This window comes from Podarcis melisellensis (assembly GCF_964234715.1).
Source record: "Podarcis melisellensis genome assembly, chromosome: 10".
NCBI lineage: Eukaryota > Metazoa > Chordata > Lepidosauria > Squamata > Lacertidae > Podarcis > Podarcis melisellensis.
The window spans coordinates 72580736-72593710 of record NC_138542.1 but is presented as its reverse complement, the minus strand read 5'-3'; the positions used below and the strand labels follow the sequence as shown (position 1 = coordinate 72593710).

At 46.5% G+C, this 12975-nt stretch overlaps 1 protein-coding gene across 1 annotated transcript; it reads right to left on the bottom strand.

Moving 5' to 3' along the window:
• Window positions 1-1409: 1409 nt before the first annotated feature.
• On the bottom strand, window positions 1410-8692 carry LOC309379791 (ciliary microtubule associated protein 1A-like). Its single transcript, XM_081929246.1, has 7 exons — window positions 8578-8692; window positions 7071-7211; window positions 5922-6125; window positions 5468-5569; window positions 4760-4881; window positions 2672-2812; window positions 1410-1556 (listed from the first exon to the last, which is right to left on the bottom strand). Exons 2-7 carry the CDS (start codon window positions 7177-7179, stop codon window positions 1476-1478), a joined length of 759 nt encoding a protein of 252 aa, XP_081785372.1. The 5' UTR covers window positions 7180-7211; window positions 8578-8692; the 3' UTR covers window positions 1410-1475.
• Between the last annotated feature and the right edge of the window lie 4283 nt (window positions 8693-12975).

The following is a 12975-nucleotide window of genomic DNA, read 5'->3' as shown; positions in this document are numbered from 1 at the left end:
CAGATTTTTGATTACAACACTGGCAAATTCAGGTTGTGTACTTCAAAGGTCTTTCTAGCCAAGGTTGTGGATAGGCCCTGGATTCTACAGAGTGAAAAGAACAGAGGGTGTCAGGCACACAGTTCAGCTTCCTAAGAAACTCGCTTTCCCTTTGAAATGATCCTGAGCACCTTGCCGAGATGGCTGTGGAGATGTTCTTAGGAGCGCTGGAGCTATGGCAAGGACATTGTAGGAAGCCAGAGGATTGGCTGATTAAGGCTTCCTGCAGTCAGAGGGGTAGGACATCTGACTGCAGTGCCAGATTTATGTATAAAGTAAACAAGCTATAGCTTAGGGCCCCACTCTCTTGGGGCCCCCCCAAAAAATTAAAGAAAAAAAACCTGGATGTACATTTCTAAAATATAAGATAAAAAACAAGTAAAATAAAACCTACATAAAGCAACAGTGTTTTGTGTTGTGTAGGCTCCTATGGTGTAAGTTATGGGCCCCACCTGCTCCCTAAAATACCACTGCTTTGCTCCTTTCTATATATAGGGTGCCTACATTCTGCTGTTTATAATTATTAGTTTACACCTATTATTATTTCATGTTACAGCGACTAGATTACGAGTCTTGGTAAATTGTGTTTCTAAAGGAACTTTTGTTATTGCCAAATGCCCATGTGTTTACATTATTAAGTTCGTTATGAATAAAAAATCATTTTAATTTAGAGCCTAATAATTATTTCACTATTAATATACTTCTTAGTTGTATTTCAGTTCAACAATTACTTTGATAAAATACATTTTTGTTATGTGCAAGTGGCTTGAGATACCTATTGGGTCCATAAATTACCATATAGCATATATTCAACACAAAAAACAGTGACCATCTGTTGTTGACAAAGGACAGCTGGACATATAAAGGACCCCATTACCTTCAGTAGCTGAGGGCCACATCAAACTGAAATCTGGCCCTGTGTGACTGGCAGAAGGAGAGCACACGATGCAAATTGGGAAAGGTATGTGCAGTTTTCTCAGGCTCCAGAATTTATACATATTGCAGAATTTCGCCCTTATGGGCACCGAATTTTGATTTTTTTGGTTCAAGCTCACAAAACAGGGAAATTAGCAAATATTGCAGTTATGGAGATCTTTGCCTTCCTGCCCCCTATAAAGCCCACCAAGCAGAAATGGGAAAACCCACACTTCCCAGCCTTGCTTCAACTCACCCACACTTAAGACAACTGGATAGTCTAAGGGGTGATTCAACCAGGGGAATCCAGCCAAAGAATCTGGGAACAGGGAGACCCAAAGGCGCAGCCATCTCGCGGAACCCAGCTCTCCAGCTCTGAGGACCCTCCCAGACCTCTGATGCTGCCCTCCCCAGTTCCCTCTCCAGGCCCCAATCACCACCAACAACACAAAGCATTGAGAGATTCACGTCTTTCCAAAGGAACATTTCTTGTCCAGACCATCTCTGCCGGTGGGGCCAGCTTAATCTGCCACGTCCACAATGAGAGGAGCCACATAGTCCGAGTGGCGGATCCCGAAGGTCAAGCCACGTTGTGGGGTATGCTGCAGGAGGAAGGAGAGACGGAGGGGCAGGGTTAGGCACCGCCAGCGGAAGGGAAGGGGTGGGGGCATGGAAGGCTATTGGCAGGCCAGGATCACACATCACACTCTGTTCTGTCAGACCACACCCAGAATACTGTGTCCAATTCTGAGCACCACAATTTAAGAAGGATGTTGACAAGCTTGAAGGTGTGCAGAGGAGGGCGACCAAGACTATATTTAATTTCTGGTTAGGTTGTCAACATGCATGCTCCTGCTTACAGAGATTGTGGAGGGATAGTAATAATAATAATAATAATAATAATAATAATAATAATAATAATATTTATATCCCGCCTTCCCCAGCCGAAGCTGGGCTCAGAGTTGCTAACAACAGTAAAAGGAACACAGTTTACATAAAATCACAACCAATTAATAGAAATACATTCTAAAATCAATTCATCCTAAAATCAATTGAGAATCAAATTAATGGCAACCATTGGGCTAGAGTTCCATGAGGATTACCGAAGGAGAGATGGGGTCAGACTGTGCCCTGGCCAAAGGCCTGGAGGAACAGCTCTGTCTTGCAGGCCCTGTGGAAAGATGTCAAGTCCCGCAGGGCCCTAGTCTCTTGGGACAGAGCGTTCCACCAGATCGGGGCCACGGCCGAAAAAACCCTGGCTCTGTTCAAGGCCAGCCTAACCTCCGTGTGGCCCAGGACCTCCAAGATGTTTTTGCTTGAAGACTGTAAGGTCCTCCGTGGGACATACCAGGAGAGGCGCTGTATAGAGCTTTAAACCTGTATAGAGTACAGCACCTTAAACCTGACCCTGTACTCCACCAGGAGCCAGTGCAGCTGGGATAGCACCGAGTGAATGTGATCCTGCAGCGAGGACCCCATAAGGAGTCTCTCCATGGCATTCTGCACCCGCTGGAGTTTCTGGGTCAGTCTCAAGGGCAGCCCCACGTAGAGTGAGTTAGAATAATCAAGTCTGGAGGTGATGCTAATGAAGATCACCTTGCCCATCACATTTGAATGTTGGGGCAAGAGCTGTCCGCCTCTCCCACCATCCCATAAGACCCATATCTTTGCTGCAGAACAACTGCACCCCTCGCCTTCTGGTGCCACTTGTCCTCACCTTCTCGGGGCTGTAGGCTCCTGGACCCGGCTTCAAAGTGTTGTCTCCTGGGGGCATGTTGCGGGCCAGCATGCTGAAGTGGGGTGGGCGGTTCTTGTAGACGCTGGGATCCACAAGGCGGTAGTTGCAGGGCCCTGGCGTCTGTTGGGCAAGGGGAGAAAAAGGGTCACTAGGCCAGGCATGCCCAAGAGCAGTCCCAGCCACCTACCTTGGACCTCTCCAGCCCTTTCTAGGGTGCTTCAATGTCCTCTGATTATGGGCATGTGAAAGTCATTGAGCAGAACCCCATTTCCCTTCTCATCATGGTTGGCATCTGTCTGTCTCGAGATACAATGGAGTGCACTTTTGAGGGTGAAGCCAAACCACTCTGTTAGCAGCCCCAAAGGGACCGCTCTGGGGCGCAAGCCTGGGCTGTGTGTCTGGAGGTCCTGGGCTACCCAGGCGACAAGACCTCTCAGCCTCGCTAAGGTGGTCTGAAGATGTTTGGCCCCAGCTTGGCTGCAGGAGTTGCCAGAAGGAGGTGTACAAGAAGAAGAAGAAGAGTTTGGATTTGATATCCCACTTTATCACTAGCCGAAGGAGTCTCAAAGCGGCTAACAATCTCCTTTCCCTTCCTCCCCCACAACAAACACTCTGTGAGGTGAGTGGGGCTGAGAGACTTCAGAGAAGTGTGACTAACCCAAGGTCGCCCAGCAGCTGCATGTGTAGAAGCAGGGAATCGAACCCGGTTCACCAGATTACGAGTCCACTGCTCTTAACCACTACACTACACTGACCACAAGGCACTATCCAACAGTCTTGGAATCTCCACACTGGATTGTATAAGGCATGCTTGGCAAATCAACACCGTGATCAACTCCTGCCTGGAAACCTGTGTCCCCACTGTGGAAGGACATGTGGATCCAGAATTGGCCTCCACAGTCACTTACGGACTCATTGTTAAAACCGTGTTTATGGAAGACAATCTTACTCGGCTATGAGTGATTGCCAAAGAAGAAGGAGAAGGAGAAAGAAGATTCTATTCTATTCTATTCTATTCTACAGTCATACCTTGGGATGAATATGCTTCAGGTTGAGCATTTCGGGTTGTGCTCTGCGGTGACCCAGAAGTAACAGAACACGTTACTTCCAGGTTTCACCGCTTGCACAGACGCTCAAAATGATGTCACGCGCATGCGCGGAAGCAGCTAACGCGACCTGTGCACACGCAGACACCCAGTCGTGTCTTACGTTCCTTTCAGGATGCGAACAGGGCTGCAGAACGGATCCCGTTCGCATCCAGAGGTACCACTGTATTCTATTCTATTCCATATTCTACTTATTCTGCTTGTGTTTTTTTGTGTAGCTTTTTTAAAATTAGTTTTCTATATCTTACTGCATTATGAAATATTTAATAAAAAAAATTACATGCAAAAAAAGAGAAAGAACATTGAATGCAAAGCATAGTCCCCCACTTTGCCCTGCATATTCCTCACACACCAGCCCCAAGAAAACTTCATGCTTGAGCCCCTCGGTCGCCGAAGAAGCAGAAGAAGCAGAAGATGACTTCTTAGCACATATTTAAAGAACACCCCCCGTTTTCTTGATTTCGCTATTTGTATTTGTCAGGGAGCTGCCATCGGAGCCAGAGGCAGAGGCAAGGCTCCAGAGGGATGCCAGAGAGGGTCCCAGCAGGGAGAGAGGCAGCCCATCTGCTGGGGAAGGAATTCAGCTAACACCAGTGGTGAAGGGGGGCAGATGGGGGAATCAGAGAGGAGGCTCCAGGACTCCTCGCCGGAGACCAGCAGGGAGAGCTCGGGGCCTCCGCTGCCCACACCCTCCCTGCGCAGAAGACTTCCACGCAGGGAGAGTAGGAGGAGACTGGGCGTCAAAGAACTTCTTTGCTGGAAGAAGTTCAAGAAACGCCCACTGACGGATTCTGCCAGCGATTGAGATAGCCACGGATGGGTGGCTGTCCGGACAGAAAGGGTTCACCCAGGTAACCCAGCCAGGTGTGGCGACAACTTACGCACGAGCAACCCCTAGAACCATTACAAAATCATTTCAGGGTCTCCTAAATCTCCCACTCCTGGCTGTTCGGCTGCTTACCTTGCTGAGGTCCTCATAGAAACTCCCAATCATGCTGCGTCCAAAAATGGAGTAATTGGGGGCGGTGCTCTTGCCAATCACCTTGGGCCCAAGCATGGGAGGGAGGCCGTAGGCTGCAGGCCCTAGAGGAGGAAAAGGGGAGAGAAGGGATTCAGTGCGTTACGGCATCTGGGGAACTTTTCTATTCCTCTACCCCCTGCAAATTGCTCTGTTTATCACATCTCTGGAAGAGTTCCAGAAAACATGAATGCTTGCACAGTATTTTGTTGAAATATATATACAGTCATACCTCTTGTTACGTTTGCTGTATGATATGTTTTTTCAGGTTGAGTCCCGTGGCGACCCGGAAGTACTGGAAAGGGTTACTTTCGGGTTTCGCCACTTGCGCATGCGCAGACACGCAAAATGATGTCACACGCATGCACAGGAGCGGAGAATCGCGACCCACATATGCAAAGATGTACAGACATGGGTTGCGTTCCTTTCAGGTTGTGAACTGGGCTCCGGAACGGAGGTACCACTGTATACCTTTGCAAAGGGATCTTGTTGCAGCCTATAGATGGGGCTGTTTTGCAATAGATCTTGTTCTTTCAAGCTTAGGTAGTATGCATTTATAGATCTGCATTGATGCACATGCACCCTATATTAGTATAACAGGAGGTCAGCAGCCAGATGGAGGGAGCTTCTCTGTGGTTGCTCCTCACTCACCTGGTGACTGGTCATAATCAAAGTTCTTCGTCCGGGAAGCGAGAGAGTAGTTGGGGGCAGAAGGGTAGGCCAAATTCTTTGCTTTCTCTGGTGAATACCGACCTGCAAAAAGCAAAGCACACAGGGGAAGGCTGAATTCACAACAGAAACAACATTTCTGTTACTATTTTTTATTAAATTTAAACACCACTCTTCATCCTAGGATCGCAAGAGCAGTTTACAGTACAAAAACACAAACACACATAACAATGAACAAAGCAACAACTTCCCCCCACAACACATTTAAAAAGATAAAGGATGCCTGACAGTTAAGTCCAGTTGTGAATGACTCTGGGGTTGCCACGCTCATCTCGCTTTACTGGCCGAGGGAGCCTATTCAGGTAAAATTGTCCTTTATATTCATGAGCCAGTTTTGGTGTTGTTGGTTTGTTGTATAGCAGATTTCAAGACTGACCTGGGCCTGGAGTCATAAAAGACATCACATCCCTGGGGCGTCCGTAGATGGAGAATGCAGGGATCCCGTCCTTGCCCCTCATAGTCATGTTGGTTGGGATGAGGTAGCCTGGCCCAGGGGAGCAACCCACTAGCTCTTGGGGCCGGCGGATCCCAAAGCTGTACGCGGGAGCCCGGTAGCGAGAAGGGTCGTGTAGCGGGTAGCCTGCAAGGAAGAGCGATAACAGAGAGGGAAGAGGAGAACTTGAGATGGATAGGATCCATTATTCCACTTTGCTCAGCATCTTGTCCATTAACAGCAACCAAGTGGGGCAAAATGGCAACTTCCAACCCTATACTGCCTTGGAGCAGGGACAATCTTTTCATTTTTGCAAGTATTAGACCTTTCCACCCTCTAGTATTTGTTCAACTTTCTACACCCCTGCTCATCACAACGTCCAGTGGTGAGGAGTTCCACACGTTGATTCGATCCTGGGGAAAGAAGCAGCTGTTAAGTATATTTGCTTAATTCACACTGAAATGGAGAGCGCCTGTGTGTCTTACGGAAAGGGTTTAACTGGAAGATTCCATTGGAACAAAAGAAGAGCTCTCTTTGCACCTAGATGGGCTGATAACTAACTGTATTTGTTCTCTGCCAACTAACACGTGAGTGTTTAACCTTAGATCAGGTGATTAAAGCATTCAATTGCAAATCAGCATCTTGGGGAGTTGGTCTTTGGTCTTTTGTTCCCAGCCAAAGTGGGAGTAAGATGTGATAATGAAGCTCTCCAGGAGATGCATAGCCTTAAGCAGGTGAATGCAGCCTAGAATGGGAGAGAGGCACAGTTTTGATTTCTGGAAGTAAAGTTATTTCTTATAAAATGCTGAGCTTGTGCTGGACATGCTCTTGATATTAAGGAACTGTTTGGATGTATCATTTACTGTTTTTTGATCTGTTTGGAAGAAAGTTCTGCAAGTAAAGCTTTGAATCAATGTTTCACCCCCAAAGGAGTTGTTTTTTATGCATCCAGTTGCTTCAAGCTGCACAATATTAATATCTGCAAAAGCAGCAACCCAGACTTCTCCCAGTCTAGGATTTTGATGCTGGACTATATCACCTCTTACAGAAATGGGCTAGGACCAGTATTTGGACTTCTTGCTTTTCACTTACCTACATTTGTTGGGAGAGCATATTTGGGTCCGGGGCTGCTGTAGAGGGCAGCGATTGGCCCTCTGGGCCGGTGAGGGCGCCAGGACCCCACCCACACATCTGCAGACATGTTGAAATCTTTGTACTATTCTTCTTCTTGCCCTGAAAGGAGATCAGGAGGAGAAAGGAGATTATCAGGGCTGTGAAACTACTGGATGCAAATCCTGAACTGGATCTGATCAATTTAAGTCAAATGCATATCATTCTGAGGCAGCTACAGTCGCTGCAGAGCAGGACAAATGGACCCAAATCAACTTGTCATGAATTATGCTGATCCAGAACTGAAAAAAGCTTTCTGGGGGAAAATAAACAAAAGTGTTGTAGTTATTAATCACATCCTGTAAGGTAAATCCTGGGGTAGGGAGATGGGGGAAAGGAGGTGAGCTGGATTTTGCTTCCAACCTAGTTTCTAATCCAGGCCACACTCTCATGAAACAACCTTGACTCACAATGCTTGTTGAAACAGATGGTAGGACCCATCCTCAGTACAAACATGTCTTTGGGATTTCTTGATTTGTACCATATAAATGAACGGTGGTATGTTGGGAATCTGAATATGTGCAGCTAATCACACAGAGTCAGTTAAGGTTTGGCAGACAGCCAGAAGGCAATCTGAAGGAGTAAGTCTGCCTGGTGATAACAGAGACATGGAGACAGCCTCCTGATTGGTCAGGTTCTCTCAAGGGAGTGATAATTAATGGTCCACTAACTGGAATGTGTTGGTTCAGTAGTTCAGACTTCTGTGTGTCAGTGTAGGAGTTGTGAGTCATGTATGAGAGATCTAGCTAAAGATCCGTGTTCTGTTCCTGTAAATAGTCCACTGTATATAATAAACACCTAACTACAAGTTCCTGGTTCCTGCTTCGTCTATCCTGTCTGCAGCCAAGTCGCCAATTGCTTCCGTGGATTCTGCGTTTACTCTGCTAGGGCTGGCTAAGGTCCTGCAACTAGTCAGAAAGTTGTGAAACACCAATACGTTTTGCCAGTAGATAGTGCTATCATTGCACATCATCTTTAGGTTAGGCTGTGGTCCAGAGTCACATACCACCAATGGGCCAGAGGACCACAGAGTGCTGGGATTCCACTTTGGTTTTGCTCTGTGCAGAACAGAGGAACATCAGAAGAGCATTCTGGGTCAGGCCAATGGCCCACCTAGCCCAGAATCCTGTTCTTGCAGGGGCCAGCCAGCCACAGGCCTGTGCAAGTCAAAGCCAAAGCAATAACAACTAATTGCACATTTATTCTAAATCCAGTTATTCAGAAGAGATTCACATGGGCAATTTGCTTGCCTTTACAAGCTCTTTGGCTGCATTGCCGGTTTAAAATATTCAGCCTTCTCTTCCCCACCCACCGCCCTGTTTTTTTGGTACATAATATTTTGCTTCCCTTTTCTTGCTTGTGTTAGAATATTTCTTTTCCAAAGGGAGGGGGGAAAACCTTCAACATCTTTTTTAAAAAAGGATCCAACCTCAGTCACAGCAAAGAAGATGGTCGTGTGCTCTTAGAGTTGCCCACCTCAGTTTAGAGACTGTTCCCGTCACACTCTGGCCTGTGCCTGCCTGCTTGCCAGGAGAGGTGATTTGGTCGCATTGTGACCTCATGCTGATGACACTTCCCTGAAAAAGGACTGGCCTGCAAATAGACACCTGCAAGTAAAGGTAAAGGTAAAGGGACCCCTGACAATTAGGTCCAGTCGCGGACGACTCTGGCGTTGGGGCGCTCATCTCACTTTATTGGCTGAGGGAGCCGGCGTACAGTTTCTGGGTCATGTGGCCAGCATGACTAAGCCACTTCTGGAGAACCAGAGCAGCACACGGAAATGCTGTTTACCTTCCCGTCGGAGTGGTACCTATTTATCTACTTGAACTTTGACGTGCTTTCGAACTGCTAGGTTGGCAGGAGCAGGGACCGAGCAATGGGAGCTCACCCCGTCATGGGGATTCGAACCGCCAACCTTCTGATCGGCAAGCCCTATGCTCTGTGGTTTAACCCACAGCACCACCCACGTCCTGCAAGTAGGAAGTACCATAGAAAGCTGCCAGGCACTGAGCCAGACCCATTGGTCTATCTAGCTCAGTCCTTTCTATGCCGACTGTCAGGGGCTCTCCAGGATTCCACACAATATTCTCTCCCAGTCCCAGCTGGAGATTGTGGGGACTGAACCTGTGAGGTTCTGAATGCAAGGCAGATTCTCGGCCGCTGAGCTATGTGTCATTGAAATTCTACCCAGTATGATCCAGAGCAGAACTCCGACATATACCGTATTTTTCGCTCCATAAGACACACCTGACCACCTAGTTTTTAGAGGGGGGAAACAGGAAAAAAAATATTCTGAGCGAAACAGTGGATGTATGATTTTTGTGGTTCATGCTGTGGCCACAGACATGTGATTTGACGGTGAGTTTGGGGTAGCCCACTGCAAAAATCCTTAGAATCCATGTTGATCTGTGCTTTGTAACCACGTTTTTGCACCAGGCAACAGTGGATGCGTGGTTTTTTGGGTGCAGGCTGTAGCCATGGAGATGCTATGTGATCTGATGGTGAATTTGGGGTGAACCAATGCAAAAACCCTGAGGATCTGCTTTTTACCCCTGGGCAATTTGGCTCCAGGGACCACACATTCGCTCCATAAGATGCACAGACATTTCCCCTGACTTTTTAGGAAGAAAAAAGTGCGTCTTATGGAGCAAAAAATATGCAGAGTTAGCAGAGCAACAACTTTAACACATTGCAGGATTCCCAAAAACAGACCACAGGCAATTGTAATTCGTCCAGCAGAGCTTTACTGCTGCTGAAAGCAAATGAGCATAATGGTCACAAATCCAATACATTGGCACTGACCATAAGAAATCCAGTTGCAGCAGACTTAACTGAAACTTACAATAACTTATAATAATTCTAAACCTTAACACTAAGCATACAGTGGTACCTCGAGTTAAGTACTTAATTTGTTCTTAACCTGAAACTGTGCTTAACCTGAAGCACCACTTTAGATAATGGGGCCTCCTGCTGCTGCCGTGCCGCTGGAGCATAATTTCTGTTCTTATCCTGAAGCATAGTACTTAACCCGAGGTACTATTTCTGGGTTAGCGGAGTCCGTAACCTGAAGCGTATGTAACCTGAAGCATATGTAACCCAAGGTACCACTGTACTGTGTACAGAACACCACATCAGAAGGAAAGGAGTCCTGGACCATGTTTCATGGGTTACCCCTGGGCCCAGCACAATTGTGCTCAAGGAAGATTCTGAGAATGCAGAGAACATAGATGTGTGCATGGAGCTGGGAGGCCCAAATGTACAGTACCCTCCTCAGGTAGGGATGGGGGGCCTCTCCATTTTGGTTCTTCTCTGGTTCTCATTTTTCAATTCTTAAATTCACTTCTCTGCACGTCTGCAGCCAGTTCTCTCTCTCTCTCTCTCTCTCTCTTATCCTCGCCTGCCCTGTGGAACACCCTCCCATCAAATGTCAAGGAAATAAACAACGACCTGACAGCAAACCAAGCCTTATGAGGAATGGTTGAAGGAGCTGGGTATGTTTAGCATGGAAAAGAGGAGACTGAGAGATGATAGCTATCTTCCAATATCTAAAGAGCAGTGCCTATCCCCATGGCACCACTGGCTGTTGTGGTTCTGGACAGTCAGGAATTAACACTCCAGGAGCGTTCTGATTCACTGGGTGCATTGCCCACATGACCCGGGCATTTTTCTTTGATCTGTGCTCTGTGGGGGCTGAGCTCTCTCTGGGAGCAGTCTGTCTGTCTGAGAATGTGAGCAAGGTAGCTTCGTTTTTGTTAGAGACAGAAATCTGCGAACATGCAGCTAGATTCTGTCGGTTTTCTTTTCTGTTTGTTATGCTTCTAAATAAAGAGTGTTAGATTAGAAGCACTGGTGTCGAGCACGTCAACACAGACAAGCCATTTTACGCTGCATGTGAACTCTGCTATTATCAGGCAACTGAGAAGAGTGGCAGCGTGCGAGTGGAAGCATGTGGGCGCCATTTAAGTTTGTCGGAGTGGCAATAAATCAAATTTATTGCAGGGCCGTTGCAGCAGACTCAGTGGGTGAAAGGATTTATGACCCACAAACTTTAACACTGGCTTCCCAAATACAGTTCTGATTTTGGGGATACTTGAAGGGGAGACTCCCTGAGATGCCTCCGAGGCATTCCCAAAGCAAAGGAAGGATTGAACTCTGATTAATACACACAGAGGCTTGAAGCAGCAAGACTCTGGGAAGGGTGCATATAATAATCTGTGTCTACCCTCTGGCCCAGGTCGTTTTATTCACAAAAGAGCTTTTTACAGAGTGTTCGTAAGAACCAATCAGATTTCTTCTGAGCATTTCAACAAACCCCACGTGGGGACAAAGTTAAACAACAAAAACTAAGTAAGCTTGCATATTTCTGGGGTAAACAAAACAGAACTACAAAGGAGTGCATTTGGCAACTCCGGAGGTGATAAACAATCAATAGACATGATAAGAATGATGGCCAGGAGGACAGCAATCATTGTCACCTTCAGGTGAGATCTGTTTCCTGGCCCTAAGATTAACATCCTAAGATTAACATATCAGAAAAGCTACATCAAAAGAAGCTGTCCACTGTCTTTGATGATCCAGGATGCCTGCCTGTCTAAGTGGGTACCTGACTTGTGAAGAAAGAGAAATGGAACAGGGATGCAGAGGTGTAGATTGATCAATAATCATATCAAAATAGTTTAAAGCCAGTCAACGCAATGCTTTTATCGCTGACACAGATGGCTTACTCTATATTTGTTACAGATAGGTAGCCGTGTTGGTCTGCCATAGTCAAAACAAAAAAAATTCCTTCCAGTAGCACCTTAAAGACCAACTAAGTTAGTTCTTGGTATGAGCTTTCGTGTGCATGCACACTTCTTCAGATACACTGAAACAGAAGTTTCCAGACCCTTCTATATAGTAAGAAGGTGGGGAGGGGTATTACTCAGAAGGGTGCTGGGAATGGGTGATTGGCAGATAGCTGTGATGAGCCTGTTGACGACTCTTAACGACTGCAATAGGTATTACAGGAAAAAGCAAGGGGTGAGAAGGTGAAAAGTGGCTTTGTCATGTATAATGAGATAAGAATCCAATGTCTTTGTTCAGACCAGGTCTCTCCATGGTTTTAAGTTCGGTGATAAGTTGCAATTCAGCAGCTTCTCTTTCCAGTCTATTTCTGAAATTCCTTTGTAGTAAAACAGCTACTTTGAGATCTTGTATAGAATGTCCTGGGAGATTGAAGTGTTCTCCTACTGGTTTCTCTGTCTTATGATTCCTGATGTCAGATTTATGTCCGTTTATTCTTTGGCGTAAGGTCTGGCCTGTTTGTCCAATATAGAGAGCTGAAGGACACTGTTGGCATTTGATGGCATACACAATGTTAGACGATGAGCAATTAAATAGTCCCGAGATGGTATGCGTGATGTTGTTGGGGCCAGTAATGGTGTTGTCCGGGTGTATATGGCAGCAAAGTTGGCATCTGGGTTTATTGCAGGCTCTGGTGCCAGTGTCCGTGTTAGGTCTGGTTGTAGTATTATTGTGGGTTAGGAGTTGTATTGTTATAATTCCTCATAGCAATCCCACCTGATCACTACATGCCTCCACGAGTATCATAGCTTATAGAAGAGTAGATTGCCCTCAAGACCAACGTGTTGAAGGCCCTAACCAGCACTTTGAAGTGTTTGAACAAATGGCAGAGAAGCCACTGAGGCTGATGCAATGTAGAAGTATTTATTTCTGAAGCATATTTGTAGAGGCATGCGCACATTATAGACAGGTATGTTTCCCTATCAAAATGACTTAAAAGTCAGGGATCTGCAGAGGAGGGTTCCTTCTTCTGCTCATTGTCCAG